The 18,054-nt window shown below is 37.5% G+C and overlaps 1 protein-coding gene across 4 annotated transcripts; it reads left to right on the forward strand.

Annotated features, from left to right (window-relative positions):
- Positions 1–124: 124 nt before the first annotated feature.
- On the forward strand, positions 125–16,221 carry LOC139769289 (endoplasmic reticulum aminopeptidase 1). Of its 4 annotated transcripts, none has more exons than XM_071700211.1 (15): positions 125–908; positions 2,623–3,626; positions 8,861–9,016; positions 9,162–9,241; positions 9,642–9,738; positions 9,825–9,907; positions 10,001–10,206; positions 10,299–10,479; positions 10,661–10,886; positions 10,989–11,566; positions 11,637–11,874; positions 12,003–12,408; positions 12,497–12,639; positions 12,732–13,087; positions 13,195–16,221. In XM_071700211.1, the coding sequence occupies exons 2-15, from the start codon at positions 3,476–3,478 to the stop codon at positions 13,354–13,356; spliced, it is 3,063 nt and encodes a 1,020-aa protein (XP_071556312.1). In that variant the 5' UTR covers positions 125–908; positions 2,623–3,475; the 3' UTR covers positions 13,357–16,221. The 4 variants fall into 4 exon arrangements, with proteins under 4 accessions (XP_071556312.1, XP_071556313.1, XP_071556314.1 ...); XM_071700212.1 differs by having other exon boundaries at positions 8,864–9,016; XM_071700213.1 differs by lacking the exons at positions 125–908; positions 2,623–3,626 and adding an exon at positions 5,751–7,056.
- Positions 16,222–18,054: the final 1,833 nt, after the last annotated feature.

Here is an 18,054-nt window from a genome sequence, read left to right on the forward strand (position 1 = left end):
TATGAAACGTAATCATGTGCATGGTATCGCTCGTTTGCCACGCAAGTCGGACGAAATCGACTTGCAAGCTCGGTCGCGACGGCGGCGATTACATAATATTGCGATCGTCGGCGAACCAAATCCTGGCTGACGATTGTGAAAGGGCCAAAGAGTCCTAGATGTTAAGTAAATCGATTTCTCCCGTTTCTCTCCCTCTTTCTCGCCGACTTTCTCCCCCGTTGGGGTGCATACGCCACCACCACCACCATTACTACCCTCGCCAGCCGACGATCAGCCAAGATGCCCCAGCCTGCGTGAACGAGACGGGCGCAACCTGTGGCTGATCCTGACCGGCGCGCCTCCCTCCGGAAATTCAGCCACGCTCTTAATCCTCAAAGCGCTTCTAGTCAGTGCCATTCTCACCGTGCGGCCGTTTGCATCGACAACCTCACGCCGAGGAAAACCCCGACCCGCCGTGCCACGACCTGCGGATCGTCGCCGGCAGCGGCTACCAGCGGCTACGGCAATGCGCGTCGGATGCAAGTGTAACGTTGATGCGACGAAGGACAAATCGCGCACGGAGCGCCGCGACGCAACCCTCCGGGGGTGACCATGAGCGTGTCAGCTTACCGAGATGTTGTGATGAAACTTTAGTCCTGACGATGCGGCGATTGACAGTTTAACAAATTGTCTGCGTGCGTATTGCGAACGGCCGCGAAGTGCCAAAAAATGTGCGGATACTGTCTGAAAAAGAGGGAAATGGCCAGATCGTGAGTGAAAGAGGAGAACTGCGTTCGTTGAGGAAGGATGCGCAATTAGCAACCGTCCGTGATTAGCCGCGATCGACGACGACGAGGGATAAATTACATTCTCAAGAAACAAATATCGGATATAGGCTGCTGATCGATATTGAATGCGATCAGAGAAAGGTGAGTGTTTCTTTTCTCTGTAGTTTAAATCTGATCAAATGTCACTTAATCCTAATTGCACGCGAGATAAACACAAAACTGTGATGTTACGTAAATTCAATAATTATACAGATACAGTAGAATAATTGATCATTAAGTAAAACATTATCATAAACTTCAAATTATCTGATTTTTCTCTCTTATTTATGTTAAATATCAGCGTTTCACTCATTAGCATTTTCATTCAGCCGTGTCTCTCGTAGTTAATGAGAGATCCGATCAGTTGGATCGGGTAGGGTCAATGTTCTGTCACGAGGTGCTCTGTTATATATCGCATGCTCTTTACACATATACACATGTGCATTTACATACGCAGCATTCAATAAAATTGAAATAAATTAGAATTTGGCTTTAATTTATTTCTTTCAATTTCTGCATTTCTATTAAACCTAAAATAGATATGTGTTCAGTATTAATTTATTTCTTGCAGTTTCTTTATTTTGCAATAAAGAATAAAAGAATTTAAACAATATTTGTTGAATGTGATGTAGATTTAATTATAAAAAATGAGAAATAGTGCTATTTAATACATAATAAATATGTTCTACAAAGAAATTTATAGAATTATTATATTATATTCTTTAGATATATAAGTAAAAATGTATGTACATTCAATTAGTTTTAATGTATATATAAACAAAATATTTAAGTAATATTCGTAAATATTCTATTGATTAACAATATTAATTAATTTTTTATTTTCAAAAGTATCGTGTACAAATAATAGGAAAAACATAAGATTATTTAATTTTATTTCATCTAATACTGCAATGATTATTTTAGTCTAACAATAAGCTTTCAATTGTAAATTGAAAAATGTATAGATGCACGTACGAGAGAATTAGAAAGATATCTTCACTGAAACGTAATATTCCGCTAAATGCATTTTTTCTATGATAATTAACTTCTTTCTGAAATCAAGAATGTAACATAATGTTATACAATGTATTATTCTAGACACAAAAACTTCCTAACAAAAGATCGCGCGCATAACAAATCGGATGAAAGCCATTATCGTTGCGTACGCATCGTTCATAATAGTTAAGTCGAAGGCATATAAGTTGGAGTATAATTGCTTTTATGCTTCGCGTATAGGCCTTGAACATCGGTATAATGCCGTATGTCTATCTACGTCATTCTACGTTAACAACAACTGACAATTCCAAATACTGATTTTCATAATCTCGTTTTTCATTTGCACGCATATTCGCGCAAATAAGCGCCATAATGGCGTTCTACATTATTTGCTCATTATGTGATTAAATTAAGCGTGTAACGATTTGATATAAATATTACTTAATACCGCGGAAGCTTATGCAAGCTATGTTCCGATATTTATTAAGAGAAGCATAGCCAATAAATAAACAAATCGTTTTAATATAATAAAATTATACCAAGGTATATACAAAAACGTGTTATTTAACAATGTTACACAAACAAAATTGATCAAAGTTGCAAAGAAGCATTTTGTAAAATGTTTTATTGTAAATATTCTTTTTATTACTTCTGACTCTTTTATTATGAATAGATATTCATTCTGAAAGTATTGATCCAACAGTGAAGCTTGACGAGAATAACTCTTACTACCTCTATTAATATCTGTTTTGAACTACAACCTTATTACACTTATGAATAAAGAAATTTTAATCACTCGTAATGCTCAATTATGTTGCAGATGTAAATTGATTGAACATACAGCGACTTTTGGCAGAGAAACACATATCGTTATATTTAAAGTTAATCAACGACATGGGATACGAAATAGAAGACTGATTAACTGCTGTCTATAATTTATTAAAGTATATTATAAGCTTTTTAGCTTGCAATTATTCAGCCTCGTGTCATACAAAGACACATATGTTCGATTCATAGGAAAGAGAAGAAAAACTATATCGAATAACAGCATCAGAGAATATCTTTCTATTTTTAATCAACATGATATTATGTACAAAGAAAGTACTAAAATGCTATTAATTTTTTATTAATCGATGTGCACTACCTCGAAGAAGGCAGGTTTGATCGCCGATCACGTTTATCGACCATTTTTATACGAAACCTTTTACTGCGACCAAATAAAGCTGAACGTTCATGCCGGTAAACGCAACATATCGTAATATCGGGACCAATACGAGTGCTGTCGACATAAAATACTCGTGCATGTACGGGTGTACTGTGCCGATGTAGAGGAACTTAACCGAGTTACGACCACCAAGAGAGTAGCTCCATATAATTTTCGACATGAACATTACATCCAGTATAGGAAAAGGGCGGCGATCGATACCATCGTGAGAGACAGGGGATATCTAAAGATGGCAGAAAGGTCTACGGCTCCGACGTTTATTTTTCGAGTGTACTACGTAAAGTAGCGATAATTAGCAAGACGCCAATCAGCCGCAAACTCGAAGCATGTCACTCGACAAACGAAGCAACTCAGAAACAAAGAAGAAAGTTCCTGCCGCGCGCAACTCCGACTTTGCCGAATAAAAGATCGGCCGAGGTAAAAGGGAAAATAGAAAAGTAGAGGTAAGATGCCGAAAGGAAGTCCGGAAAAGGATAGCAGCGAAAATATCCAGTTGGAGCCTTTGTCTAGGACGCCTAAGCGAAACGAATCTATCGACCGTGCAGAAATAGATGCGAAGGCACCGTTAAGACACGCCGCAAGAAAGACATGTGATTTAGGTACGTGTAACATTTTGTTGTGTTTCGTTAAATTTTTATTACACGTTACAAAGTATACATGTATATAAGATATGCTTATGAATTGCATTATGCAAAAAATTGGATTTATTATGGATATAATAAATTCAATAATTATACAATAAGATGCAATCGATAAAGAGGTAATTTTTAACGAAAAGACAGGTAAAAAGTATACGATAAATTTTATTGATTGGCCACGCATGGTTCTTCCGAGAAACTATTTCGGATAGAAAGTAATGTGCACGCGCGTCTTATTGATTATTACAGGATTTTTTTTTATATATCGCAACGATCCACACGATATTTGGCGTAGATTTACTTACATTATGTTCTGCTCAGATAGCTCTTGTGACTTCATGTTATTCAAATTTAATAAACTTGATCTGAACGTGAATACTGCTTAGGTAGATTTAAGATAGCGCTCCCTTGATTCTCGCGTGACCACATAGATTGGCATACATTTAAAATTTGCAAATTGTTGCCCTTCGTGACTTGCTCGCGATGCAAATCTTCAGAAACTCTAAAGTTAGGTTCAGACGGAAGATAATTTTCGAATTTACGATCTTCATAGTAGTCTCATACATCTTAATTTCTTCTCTTATTTATCGGCGCGTTTAGCTGATTACCGGAAGATTCGTCACTAACAGTTACGTGTTTCGAAATTAAACCGACCGGGAAAAAGGTCGGCGTTTATAACGCTAGCCTTTCGGGACACGTAACTTCGACGAACATATGGCAGTCGGAAAGCGCATGAATGTTTCAATACGTTTCGCCCAGCGTCAGAATCCGTTTGACCAGATACGACATATATTTTGAAGCAGCGCGAGATTCACGACCACGAAATATCTGAATAATTTATATTATACAACGCCTATCTCTCTCTCTCTCTCTCTCTCTCTCTCTCTCTCTCTCTCTCTCTCTCTCTCTCTCTCTCTCTCTCTCTCTCTCTCTCTCTCTCTCTCTCTCTCTCTCTCTCTCTCTCTCTCTCTCTCTCTCTCTCTCTCTCTCTCTCTCTCTCTCTCTCTCTCTCTCTCTCTCTCTCTCTCTCTCTCTCTCTCTCTCTCTCTCTCTCTCTCTCTCTCTCTCTCTCTCTCTCTCTCTCTCTCTTTCTCTCTCTCTCTCTCTCTCTCGCACTCGAAAGAGTCTCGCTGTATCAGCGAGGACAAAATGCGAAGGGTCATAAGTTCAAAAGTTCAACCATATTTATAAACATTCCCTTTCTATCCATATTCGTCAATATCGAAATTGGTCTGCGCATTATTAACTTTTAAGCTTTATCGATTCGCAGATATTTTTGCGAACATACTTTTGGAAACGTTTCTCGTGAAAATTTAATTTACAAAAAGATAACTATAGCATTGTCTAAAATAAAATTTGGTAAATATTCTTGTCTTGCTTCAAAATTAAATTAATTTTGTGTCAATAAAAATGATGTTGCTTAGCTATGTCTTCTCTAAAGACGTTCAACTTTTCTTTAATATTTTAATTTAAATTTTTGCCGAATTTAATTGCCACAAAGTTCATCAAAAAAGCTTCTTCTGTATACAATAGAAGCACGAATGTCATTTCGTAAATGAATGTAATGTGATTGTCAGAGGGGCTGCGTGGAGAAAAGAAAATCGATATGGTACCCCTCGAACAAGCTGATCCATTCGCAATTCGCCAGCGATTCTGATCTCAAAAGGGTCAGATCTCATAGTGGAATATAGCTACATACATTGGCTGTCTATTTATGCTAGAAACAACATTCTACACAGTTCTACTATTTATCGTACAAAAAATAATAAAAATTAACTAAACTTATGTATGAAAAATATGAAATCAGTTTATTATACTATTAATAATGCAATGCAATGTTTCAATATATGATAGAATCCAAATCAAAAATAATTTCCATTATTCTGAAATTGTAATATTAATAAGTCTTGAATGATAAATAATTGGAAATTAAAGAGTTTTAATACAATATGTGAATTCAAATGTAAATTAGCACATTAACAAAAATTTTATTATGTATAATATATCATAAATACATATACATATAAATCTCTTTTTCTTAATCTTGGCAAAATGTAAAAAATATAAAGCTCTTGCGGAATAAATTTTTTTGATAAGCAATAAAACCAAGTTGTTTTAACAATTTTTTTTTAAGGGAAAGAGTAGTGTGAGAAGAAATAATGGAAGATAGTAATTTATCTCAAGTACGAAAATTTCTGCTATGCTTTCAAATATCTCAAGTTTCTCTCCACTCAAATTAAGTGCAAGTAAATCTCTTCATTGCTTTTGTAAAGTCAACAAGCTTTCATCAAGTATAATTAAGTATAATTAAAAAAAATGTAATATAAACGACATCCTTGCGTTGCAACTTTATAATATCACGCAAGCCGATGTGAAAAGTCATAAATCCCCGGCATTGTCCGGTTGACTGCTTCCGCGGCCGAGACCAATATCACGATGGGCCACCACCAACGAAGGGGTTGCAAAGCATGGATCAGGGATGGCGCCACCGTAATGCCAACCACCCCCGACTGCTGAGGACCGGCAAAACCACCCCCGTAAAGCAGTCCGCCACCAGGGGGTTTGGAAAGCCGCCATTTCTGCCTAACTCCGCAGTAGCTATATCCCACGCCTTTAATGCCAATGAAATGTCAAGGGGATGCCGCGCGCGCTATAGATTCGCCGACGGTGTCGGGCTACTCGGCTCGGGTTTCATAAGCTCGCGGTTCCTCGCGTACTGGCGGTTCCTCGCAGCGGGGTTGATTTCTGGCGTGCTGCTGGCGGTGGTGTTGCACAAAGTCCAGGTCCCGGTGGTGGTACTCGGTGCGTCCGCGTTACGCACGAGTCAACGCGTTCACGCCGACTGAGGGACGCCGATCGTTCGCGTCGCCGCTCGCGATCCGTTTCTGGTGCTTGTCGGTTTTGCCGGTTGGATCCCACACGTTCATATCTCATGCGTATTATTAATAGAGGGTTAAAATTACCGGTTGTGGCCCGCCCAAAGTTACGTCTAAAAAATAGATAGACGCGACTCAATCCGGCCACATTGCCGCAATTGCGCGTAGCGGATGATCAAAAGGCTTGAGCCGATAGTAATTGATGCGGGTCGAATGATTGCGGCGGCACTCACGAGCCGGCTTCACGGTGAATCGAATTTCAAACGCCGTCCATCAAAATCGAAATTCTTCCTCGTTGAGGCTTCAACCTTGAGACGACGGTACAGTGGCGAAAGCTCGGTCAAGAGAGACGCTAGGAGGCGACGATCGAGTATCCGAGCAAATACTGGCTGAACAGAGAGAGCCGCTCATAAAAGTCGCCTATGCCTCGAAAGACGGTCAGGTAAAAGAAGTCGTTCATCGGAGACCGCCGCCGAATCGGTTCGCGATGAGCGAGCAGGATGCTTTTCTGACAGGTGAGATGTCCTAGCCTACGTGACAGGCTGGGGATTAGAATGCGATCACGTGCTTTCGACTTTCATTCCGATGCACAATAAGCGTCTGCTATACCTAGACAATTCCTTTTCCATAAGAACAGCTCGGCCAGATGGCCCACTTACAGCCCTCCGCGAGCTGCGAATAGACTATGAAGCACGTGTGCGCGATCAATAAAACGAAAGCTTCCTCCGATCTTTTGAATTAAAGCGTGAACACTTCGTTCTCACCCCACGCGCTTGTATCGCAATTCACCCATCCACGGCTTTTGTTACTAAGGTCTCTTTATTGACAGCGGAAATAGATACGTATGACGAGTTGATAATGTTGTTCAATGATTTCAATGTATCTATGTACGTGCGCGACATGTAACAAAATATATTTGCAAAAAATGTTATACACGTTACGCATGTTATATAATTTATACAAATTGCCCATTTTGAAAACGATATAAGCTTCTTTCAAGACTTATAAATGTAGAGATTTACTTTATTTGATTTTTGTTAAAAAATTATCAATTTTAATAAGAATTAAATTAAATAAAGCTGATGTATTGACTCTACGCAAAAATTTCGAAGAAAAAATTCAAAAAGAATTGTTGTACATCTTGTAATACAAGATGCCTTTTACAATGCAAAAGTGTTGGCAAGAATAATAAATATTGTCCGTTTAAAGATAATTTCGAAGATATAGAATAGAATACATTAAAAGATACATAATATATTCCTTAGAAATTTCTTTTTTCGTATAATCAAATTTTTTAAAATAAATATTCTAAATTTAAATGTTTCAAAAATAAATGTATCATTCATATACAGATAAGTTTAATATACTTTTAATATTTGCCATACATTTGCGAAATCTTAAATACTTTTAATAAATATATATAAGGTTGTAGACCACTTATTTTTTGCGTATAAGATACACTGAGGTCTGAAGAATCCCAGTGTTTTTCGCTCATAAGTTTCGAAAAAATCAACGTATTACAATGTTTTTTTTTTTTAATTGATCGTAAATTTTCTGAGAATTATGATGGTAATCTAGGAATTTGTAAAAAAAATATTACCAAAAAAATACGCATTAAAAAATATAAATAATAGTTCCAATTGTTCCAAACGTAGTTTCAAAATTTCGTTGGGGTCCCTGAAACCCCAGTGTGTGGCTTTCGGTTAAATATAAGTACAAATCTAAAAAGTGTAGTACATTAAGAACGTTACCATTCCATTTCTCGTATAAGTCAGGTGCACTAGTTATTCTGCATAGACGTACAGCAATCCAAATTTGGATCAAGGGTATATAGTCATGAAAAGAGCAAATTTTTTATTATACATGCGTCGAAATATTAAATATTGGTATAAATGTAATATACCAATATTATAGTTAAGTCAAACAATATACAAATTAAAGCATATCTTTTATATGTGTTTGTATGTGTATGTTTATCTTTAATATGTGTACAAAACAATTAAAAATCAGAAATATATGTATATTGGAAATATATCTATATATCTGTATTGGAAATTACTTATCTTTATTTTGTGATTATATTGATTTGTTATCTTGATTTGCGTATATGGAGATGAAATAAAGTCGACAAAAAGAGAAATTTGATTAGATTATCATATATATATTAATAGCTATTACATCATGAAATTTATACAATTAGTTCAAATTAATTATACTAGCTATAAATTACGCAACAATTACTGCGAAATTTATAACAACATTTATAGAAAATTACATGATATTGGAGCGAACGTTTCTGCAGAAGATTCTTTGTTCCAGAAGATAGCAATGCAGGATTGCACAGACGTAACTTTTACGAGCGCGCAAATGAAGTCGTTAGATGTTCTGAGAGAAAGACTTATTGTGTACTTTGTATTTGCTGCCTGGTACTTCTCGTTACATCACTTATCATCGCCTTGGCGCCTTTGCGAACTGGTATTTAAATGTCAAATTTCCATTTTGAGCGAGCGTCATAAATATTAAATCGCATATTCAAACGTCATAAATTTAATTTCTGCATAAAAATCGCATTTGTCACATTTATTTCGTATCTTTAAACACATATCATTTCTTTTTTTAGGCTGCACTTGTCCTGAAGAAGATTTCAGCAAGACTATGGACGACGAAGAAAACGCCGTGCCTCGGATGGAGAATGGAGAGGTACGCACATTTGGATGTATATTACATAAGGAAATATTAATAATATTAAAGACAAAAAATTACATTCCTCTGGTTTTAAAAAAATTGCTTTATTTGATTCAAGTTAAACTGTATAAATACTTCTTTAATTGGAAAATATATTATGCTTTTTATAAGTTATTTATATTAAATAAATTAATTGTACGTTTAGTAATATTATAAAATTTAAAGAAACTTATTTACTTATGAGAAGAGTAGAAATTTTAAGTTAGAATACGTGACTAAACTGAAACAAATATGATATAGCATAGCAAATGATTAATCAGTAGGTGAAATTATGGCAATAGGTCTACTTACTTTGGTCATTTATATTTTATAATAACTCACTCAAGATAGATCGAATACAATGAGAATCTTGCAGGTATTTCCATGGGATAACATAAGATTACCTGCCTTTGCACATCCTATTAGGTACAATATTACCATGCATCCAAATCTTACCACCTTAGAATTTAGAGGTAAGTTTAAAAAGTTTTGCATTTAAATAAAAGAACATATCCTCTCTTTTACATGTAATAAATTCACTGTCTGTTTTTATTTATAGGACGAGTCACAATCGAATTCTTCGTCGATGAAGAGACCAAATTTATCGTCTTCCATAGTAAAAATTTGACAATAAAGGAACAGGTAAGTAACACCGAGCTACGATCGCATACATGATGATTGACATTTTACATGTCAATGTCCGTCTTTATTTAATTTTCGAGAATTGACTTTCAGATAGTCAAAGATGATCAAGGAGAGCTAACAATCGCAAAGTTGCTCGAATATCCGAAACGCGAACAGCTGTATCTGGAATTGGAGGACACATCATTTCGAAAAAAGAACAATTACACGCTATATCTGAGTTTTAATTCGACGTTGAATTCTACTGAGCTTAAAGGGTTCTATTTTAGCGGTTACACCACTCCTGAAGGAGAATACAGGTAACTTTGAAATTATATAATTATTCCCTTTATGACAAATGGATAATTCATTCCTTGCTATTAAGACTTTCAAATTTTTCTTCAATTTTTAGATATTTGGCTACAACTCGCTTCGAACCAACATACGCGCGCATGGCCTTTCCATGTTTCGACGAACCACAATTTAAAGCTAAATTTAAGATATCAATATATAGGGATAGATTTCACATTGCGTTATGTAACATGCCTGCGATAAATACTGAGGAGGCTGGATTTTACTTGGGCACAAATCTCGTAAGTAACTTTTGTTACTTATTCAATTCAATGTGAAAGCTTTCGCGATCTTTCGGCATCTTAAAAGTATCACCTTTCTCACTATGCCGATCGTGAAACAAGCTACATTATCGCAATTATGATATTATCTGCGAGTGATTGCATTTGCATTAGCCTCATCCAGAATAATGTTACTTTTCAGCTACGCGATGACTTTCAAGAGTCCGTAGACATGTCGACGTACTTGGTAGCTTTTGTGGTATGCGATTTTAAAAGAGTTTTCGAACTAACACAGAGAAATACATCTGTAAGTGTGTACGCCACATCGCATATGCTTCCGCATATGAAGTATGCTATGATCACTGCTGCTCGTATTATGGATTACTTTGAATCTTTCTTTGGCATACCTTACCCTTTGCCAAAGCAAGGTATGCCCTCCTCAAATAAAGAATAAAGCATAATTATCAAAGAACTGTTAATATTTTGTTTGAATATATAATATTTTATAAGACATATTTTTCTGCACTTAGATATAGTAGCAATCCCCAATTTTGAGCCCGTCGCTATGGAAAATTGGGGCCTAATCACTATTCGAGAATCATTTTTAATGTACGATCAACAAGAAACACCTACTAAACTACAGGAATACATAGCCGTTATTATGGCTCACGAATTGGCTCATCAATGGTTCGGCAATCTCGTCACAATGAAATGGTGGAATGATCTGTGGCTGAACGAGGGTGCCGCGACGTTCTTCGAATACAAAGGCGTGAATCACATTTTTCCCGAATGGGGCATGATGGATTTATTCATATTACACAAAACGCAACGAGCACTCGAACTCGATGCCCTAGCCAACAGTCACCCGGTAAGCGTGCCCGTTGAAAACCCCGTCGAGATAGAAAGCATATTCGATACGGTCAGCTACTTCAAAGGCGCTTCCATCCTCTACATGTTGGAAGTAGTTTTATGCGAGAATGTTTTTAAACGCGGATTAAATGATTATCTAAATCTGCACGCGTATGGAAATACGGAGACCAACGATCTGTGGGACGTTTTTACAAAACACTCTAAAAATACATCTATTAGCACGGATCTTGACGTGAAAGTAAGTACAATGTGTGAGAATAATTATTTCGCGCGTTCTCGTATTTAATAAGATTAAAAATTTTCGGCAGACCATAATGAACACTTGGATCCAACAAATGGGCTTCCCACTTGTTACCATCATCCGTGAAGACAGTACTATCACGGCGACACAAAAAAGATTCCTTGCTTCGCCGCGAGAAACTGGAGTAAACATTTCGCAACCCAAATCATCCTTCAATTACAAGTGGTACATCCCGTTGAACTGTTACACAGACAAGGATGACCCGATGGAATCTCCTATGGAGGTGTGGATGAATATGACCAACGGTAACAATTACATTAAAATTTATTAGTCTATTTAGTGTTTATTCAATATAAAACGTATGCATTCGCTACGTCCCTTTCCTTCAAAACCTGATTGAGAAATTAAGACGAGTATTTTATGTTTTACTTAGCGACTTTCGATATACCGAGCGACGTAGATTACATTAAATGCAACATCAACCAAACTGGCTTTTATCGAGTAAACTATCCGAAGGAGATGTGGACCTCGATCATTAAAACTTTGATGAAGAATCACACCAAGTTCAGTCCGGCAGATCGGGCGAATCTCATCGACGATGCGTTTTCGCTTTGTGATGCGGGCGAGGTGGATGCTTCGATCCCACTGGAGCTTTCGCTTTATCTCGTTAACGAAACAGATTACGCGCCATGGGAAACCGCGCTTCGTTATCTGAACTTTTGGAAAGACAGACTGGCCGAGAGTGCAGCGTATAAGAAATATATCTTATTCTTTAAGCAACTGTTGGGTCCGATTACAAGATACATTGGCTGGACAGATGAGGGATCTCACTTGAAAAAGTTAGTACAGCATTCAGAACAACTTGTTAGATATCCAGTGACGCAACGAATAGCACATTATCCAAATTTTTTTGTTATCTTGATGCAGATTATTGAGAATCGCAATACTGAAATCCGCTATCGAATTAGAAATGAATGATGTGGTGAAGTCTGCAAGGAGTCTTTTTCAAGACTGGATATCGAAAGGCAAACGCATCGCACCCAATATACGGAATATCGTTTATATGGCAGGTAAAGAAATTTAAGGATATTTATATAATATCGCGATATAATTAGAGAAACGCGAAGTAAAGTATTTTGCAATGCAAATATATATGCTTCAGGCATCAAATTCGGAGAGGAGGCTGATTGGCAGCATTGCTGGCAGGTTTATCTTAAGACGCAAATCCAGAGCGAGAAGCTATTAATGTTGCAAGCCCTAGGTGCGACGATGGATCCTTGGTTACTCAAACGTTATCTTCGACTTTCGTTGAATCGGAATCTGCTTAAGGCGCAAGAAGTTAATACTGTCATAACGTCCGTCGCTGCCAATCCACACGGACATTATCTCGCTTGGCGTCATATTAAAGCTTATTGGCCGCAAATAGAAGCTTTGTATATGAATGAATCGCTCTCGATAAACAATCTCATACTTAGCGTTGTTCCTGACTATTTCATCACGGAGTACGATTATCGCGAAGTAAGGAGAAGCCATTTTTTTTTTAAGTCAATTTCTCGAAAGTAATCGAGCTTGAACTTCTTTAAAAGTTATGCCACGACAAAAATATTTTGTAATTTTTTTTTTAGGTTTCGGAATTCTTCAAGCAGCGTGACGTTCGCAGTGGTAATCGCACTCTGCAGCAGAGTTTAGAAATGATAAAGTTCAACATCCACTGGGTGAAAACAAACGCGAAAGGTGTGAATAATTGGCTCACCGAATACTTCACGGAAATGAATCTTGCAAGTTAACCTTCGCTCGTCGGGAATGAGCTGGAAATGAGCCAAAATTCAACCGTACATTCAGCCGTGATGCCAGTATGGCTAATTTTTCTACAAGTCTTATTCGTACGCCCTTAAGAAATACGTGATAGCCTATGAAAAGTAAAATCCCCGATTATTTAGGGGGCGAAAAGAATCTCAACCATCATTTAGGTATAAAATTTGCGGATCAAAACCAACCATTTCCGTCAGTTTCGGAGATTATTTCCGTCAGGCAAATATCGTCGAATTTAAAAGACAACTCTTAGACGAGGGCGTCATTTTTCTTGAGAAAGACACTTAAATGTATCCTGTATAAAACTCATTATCATAGTTTACTAATTGTCGGAAAGGATCCTCTAACAAGAGCCTAGAGAGAAGCCGAATTGTTTAATATATTAATGTAATACATTATACACCGATTTATACGCACTTTCGAAAGTATTTATTTAACGTGCACGCAGCGCGTGCCAATTGGATCACTAATCGTAAGTATAAAAAGGAATAACGAGAGCAAAGCAAAAAAGTCGTTCCTAGGGTAGTCATTGACCTTACATTCGGCAGATAAGGACTAATGACGTACGCCTACTGGCATTGAAAGCTTTAGTCTCTCGGGTTTGCTATACTTCATTATATTGAAAAGAAGCTGCGATAATCATTTCCACGTGATGTCCAAGCCCCATTCATGAATCATCCAACATTACTTTAACAGGGAGAGTCGAGCTTGCGGCAAATTTGTCGGAGAAAACGCTAATTATACTATTCACGTACGTCCTACGCGTAAGTCTGCGTGCAATGCGTTGCATTGCAGATGTTAAGAGGTATTAGAATTATCATGACTATATGAGCGATCGTTCGGCACATTTAAGTAGCATATCAATGTACGGAAAAGAGAAGCATAATACGCTGAATCGCTCAGGTCTGTGCCACAAGCACCGTCCAGAGAGACAAGAATGCGTTAATTAAAAACTCGGTCGTGAGAGCCAGGAGGATATATAAAAAATTAATTGTAAAAATACGAAGAATCGATGTGTGTCGTGTGTATCGCATATTCGTGTTTGCTAGAGGTTTGCGGGAGGAGCAGGATACGTCTCGTATGGAGTTGATTGTTCTCCGTGCGAAGTAATATAAATAGAGAATTGGATATTTTATTATGAAAAAAATTAATAAATTTGTATAATCCAAACAACGCTTTATATACACATATGTATGGTGTGCATGCATTAGTGTAAGACAGTATGCCGTGTTTAATCGAATACTTTGTGAAGAATCTATAATAGATGCTAGACGCGACTTATCTATAGAATCTCTTGAATATCACGGCTTTCGAAGCATTCAATTCTAAAAAATCTCGGTTAACAATAGTAAATCTTAATTTGAAACAGGATATGTCGTACATGTCCCAATGCGAAATTCATCGTTTTTCGATCGTACCATTAACCGTTTGGACAATAAACACCATAAAATAGTGAGATATATTTAAAAATGTTTAATTTATTATACGTTAATTGTTTTAGCAATGTACATTAATTTAATGTTCTGGGATTAAGGCTTAAGTACTTAGGCGTCTACTGCATAAAACTGATCGCACGGATACAAAGATGTGAAGGTCTGCAAAGTGTCTAATAGTTATACACGGAAAGCAAAAAAAAAATTCCCGCTCCAATCAGAAAATATCAAACTGTCTACAAACACATTCATGTGCTCTCCAATTTTATTCCTTAAGTATTTCTCGTTGCTGCCGGAACTCGGTGGTTAATCAGATCTGGAATTCGCGTGTCCCTGTAAAGATAACAATTAAAATTTAAGCACTCGTTTAACTGAAACACGTTATTATCTCATTTTCACGCTCAAACACATAGGACACGACGGTTCTACGATATTTTCTTGCCACGAATCTCTACTGCCATTTTGTGCTTGCCATTATCGATGCCTACTGCAAAATGACATTATCTCGATATTTAATACTTATCGTTAACGTCTTTCTTATCGGATCAATCCACTTAACGGCGCATAATTCTTTGCGCTCGTCGCATTTACATGGTTCTATGAGCGAACTGAGAGCGCACACACACATATATAAGTACCTACACATACGTACACGATCGCACATGGAAAAAAAATCTGTACAGCATGAAATCATTTTTCATTGTCCCATTAAGTAGATTTTGATACACTCCAAACGGCGAGTTAATGAATCGACGCACAATTAGATATCTTACGTGTAAATAGCATATTTTTTCACTAACGGATATTCTCTCTTATTAAAGAGTTAACGAACGGTAGTCGCTTCGGAATTTTTAAGGAAGCGTCCGCTCGCCGACTTGTGCGAGATGCGAACCGATTGGCCTATTTTATCACATTCTTGCAATATCCGAAGGTACTCTTGTAAATGCATTTGTAATACTTTCGTTACTTGTGTGTTCATGGATCAGAATTACAGCTGTGAGTTTTGATCTAATAATGATCTTTAAATATTCGACGTTTTACTTTCTATTATATTTAGATCTATTATTTAGTCTTAAATAAATTATTTATCGAGACAAATAATGTAGACTTTATTTGTCAATTTTTTGCTGAGAAAAATTTTATTGTATCAAATCTACTATACGCAAGATAGGACAAAGAAAATGCTATATCGAAAGACTGGATACCAAAGTAATCAAGAGTATACTTATGTATTTTACGCAATCACGACACGATTACATCTTAAGAGAACGAGGCTGTCTTACATCTCATATTTATGTGAATTAACATAATAATATATATATATATTGTATACCGTTCTCAACTGTATTGTCATAGATATTTTGTTGTATAAAAAAAATGAAATATATGTACAAGCATATAAATGAATATATTATATATGTTTAAAGTACCTACACCAGAGATATGCGTTTCCTTTAATAACTTCAATTTATGGAAGAAATTCGGTTAACGTGTAACTTTTTCTCCTTTTCTTTTCTGTAGCTATAATATAATGTTATAATCTTATATTAAAGAATTTTTTTCACAAATATCGTAGACAAAATTCGTAAAGCAGCACATCAGACACTACGAAGTCATAACGTTTGCGGGGTGTTTATGTAAAACAAAATGTATTACACAAACTTAAAGTTTTTCACTCATTTCAGGTTCTCGCCAAAACTTTCTGCAATCGTCCCATGAACTTTAGAATCACCGGCGGCAATCGCAATTAACAACACTGACCCCGCATTCAAAATACGCATCGTGTCGAAAGTGACGTCAAACACAATAGGCGCCGCGATTACGAAACAATACAACGTAGAAGCGATATCACATAGATCTCGTATTTTCGTCCAAATAGACCTTTATTTATACTATCGAGATCTTTGGAGAGGTGCGGTCAGAAGAGCCGCGGTCGGTGGCTGTCGTAAAGAAAGTATCAATCGCGATGACGCATCGTCGCAGCGTTTCCTCACGAACCAGTGATGCGTATATCTGGAGAAGCGATAATATATGTGTGCTTGAAACGATAAGGAAGGACATCAGCGTCGTTCCTCGAGCGGAGGACTAATTGTAAGGAGGCACGCCGTTCGCCGGAGAAGCTGTCGCGATGTGCGAGCATTGTCGCCTGGCAACGAGCCATCATCGACGAAGGTCATGCGTTAAGGTGAGAACAAGCTAAACGCGTTGTTTAGCATGCGTGAACGCGCCACACGCACAGAGGATCCGTGGTAAACGGTGCCACGTGTGCAGTCGGTCGGACACGGGGTCAAAGTTCCTCGTCGCGAATACCGTCGCGGACGTTGCGACCTCGACGAAGAGGGGGAACGGAAAGGCGATGATACGCAGCTGACGGAGAAATCGTCGTCGAAGATCGAATGACTCAAAGGCGCGCGGGTTTCTATCGACGAACGATCCAACTTCGCAAATTATTAGCGAATTATTATTAGAAATCTTCTCACGAGCACTTCCGGATCTGCTCCGGAAGCTCGCCATCTCAGTCGAGCACGAGTGTCTCAAGTGGATCGCTATTAAAAATGAGGCAATCACTTCTGAGAGAATTCATCTAATAACAGTAAGACGTGGAGAAAGTAAATTGTTTCACGGAGGATAGAAATTACATGGCGCGTGTTACGCACGTTTACGAACGGCCGTGCGATGTTAGACGATTGGTCACGAGAGACTTTCAATCCGCGAGATTAAACTTACGGCGGGGATCAAAACATATCATGCTTGCTAATCGGACGACGTGTTCACTGACAAATGTAAATACGAAGTACCGCTAACAATAAGTAACAATAAGTAAGATAAGTGAAAGAAAAACATAGAAACTTACTGCAGTTATTTTTACACGGAAGAGAATGACGCAAACGCTATTATGTCGTGTATATCTATGTATTTGCGCATGATTATAAAGAAGCTTTGCATCATTTCGCTTTGTGAGTGGTAATCAGGCCAGCGCGGACGGTCTTTCGTCAACGAATCGAACCCGCGCGTTAGAAACGTATAAAAACAGCGCACGTGTAGCTTATTCATTGGAGTTAGCTCGACGTTCTCTATCGCAACACCTCGCGCATAGTAGATACGTGTATTTTAATCGAACCGCGAGTCACACGTGTCCGCATGATACACGAATCGTATGATATACGCTCGCACAATGAAATTTCAGGAGCGTGTTTCTCGATGAGTCTCAAGACGATTTTATCTTGATTTTTAAGAGAT

Source organism: Temnothorax nylanderi, unplaced genomic scaffold, assembly GCF_030848795.1.
Source record: "Temnothorax nylanderi isolate EJ_2023f unplaced genomic scaffold, tnyl_v1.0 TNYL_tig0021_pilon, whole genome shotgun sequence".
Classification (NCBI taxonomy): domain Eukaryota; kingdom Metazoa; phylum Arthropoda; class Insecta; order Hymenoptera; family Formicidae; genus Temnothorax; species Temnothorax nylanderi.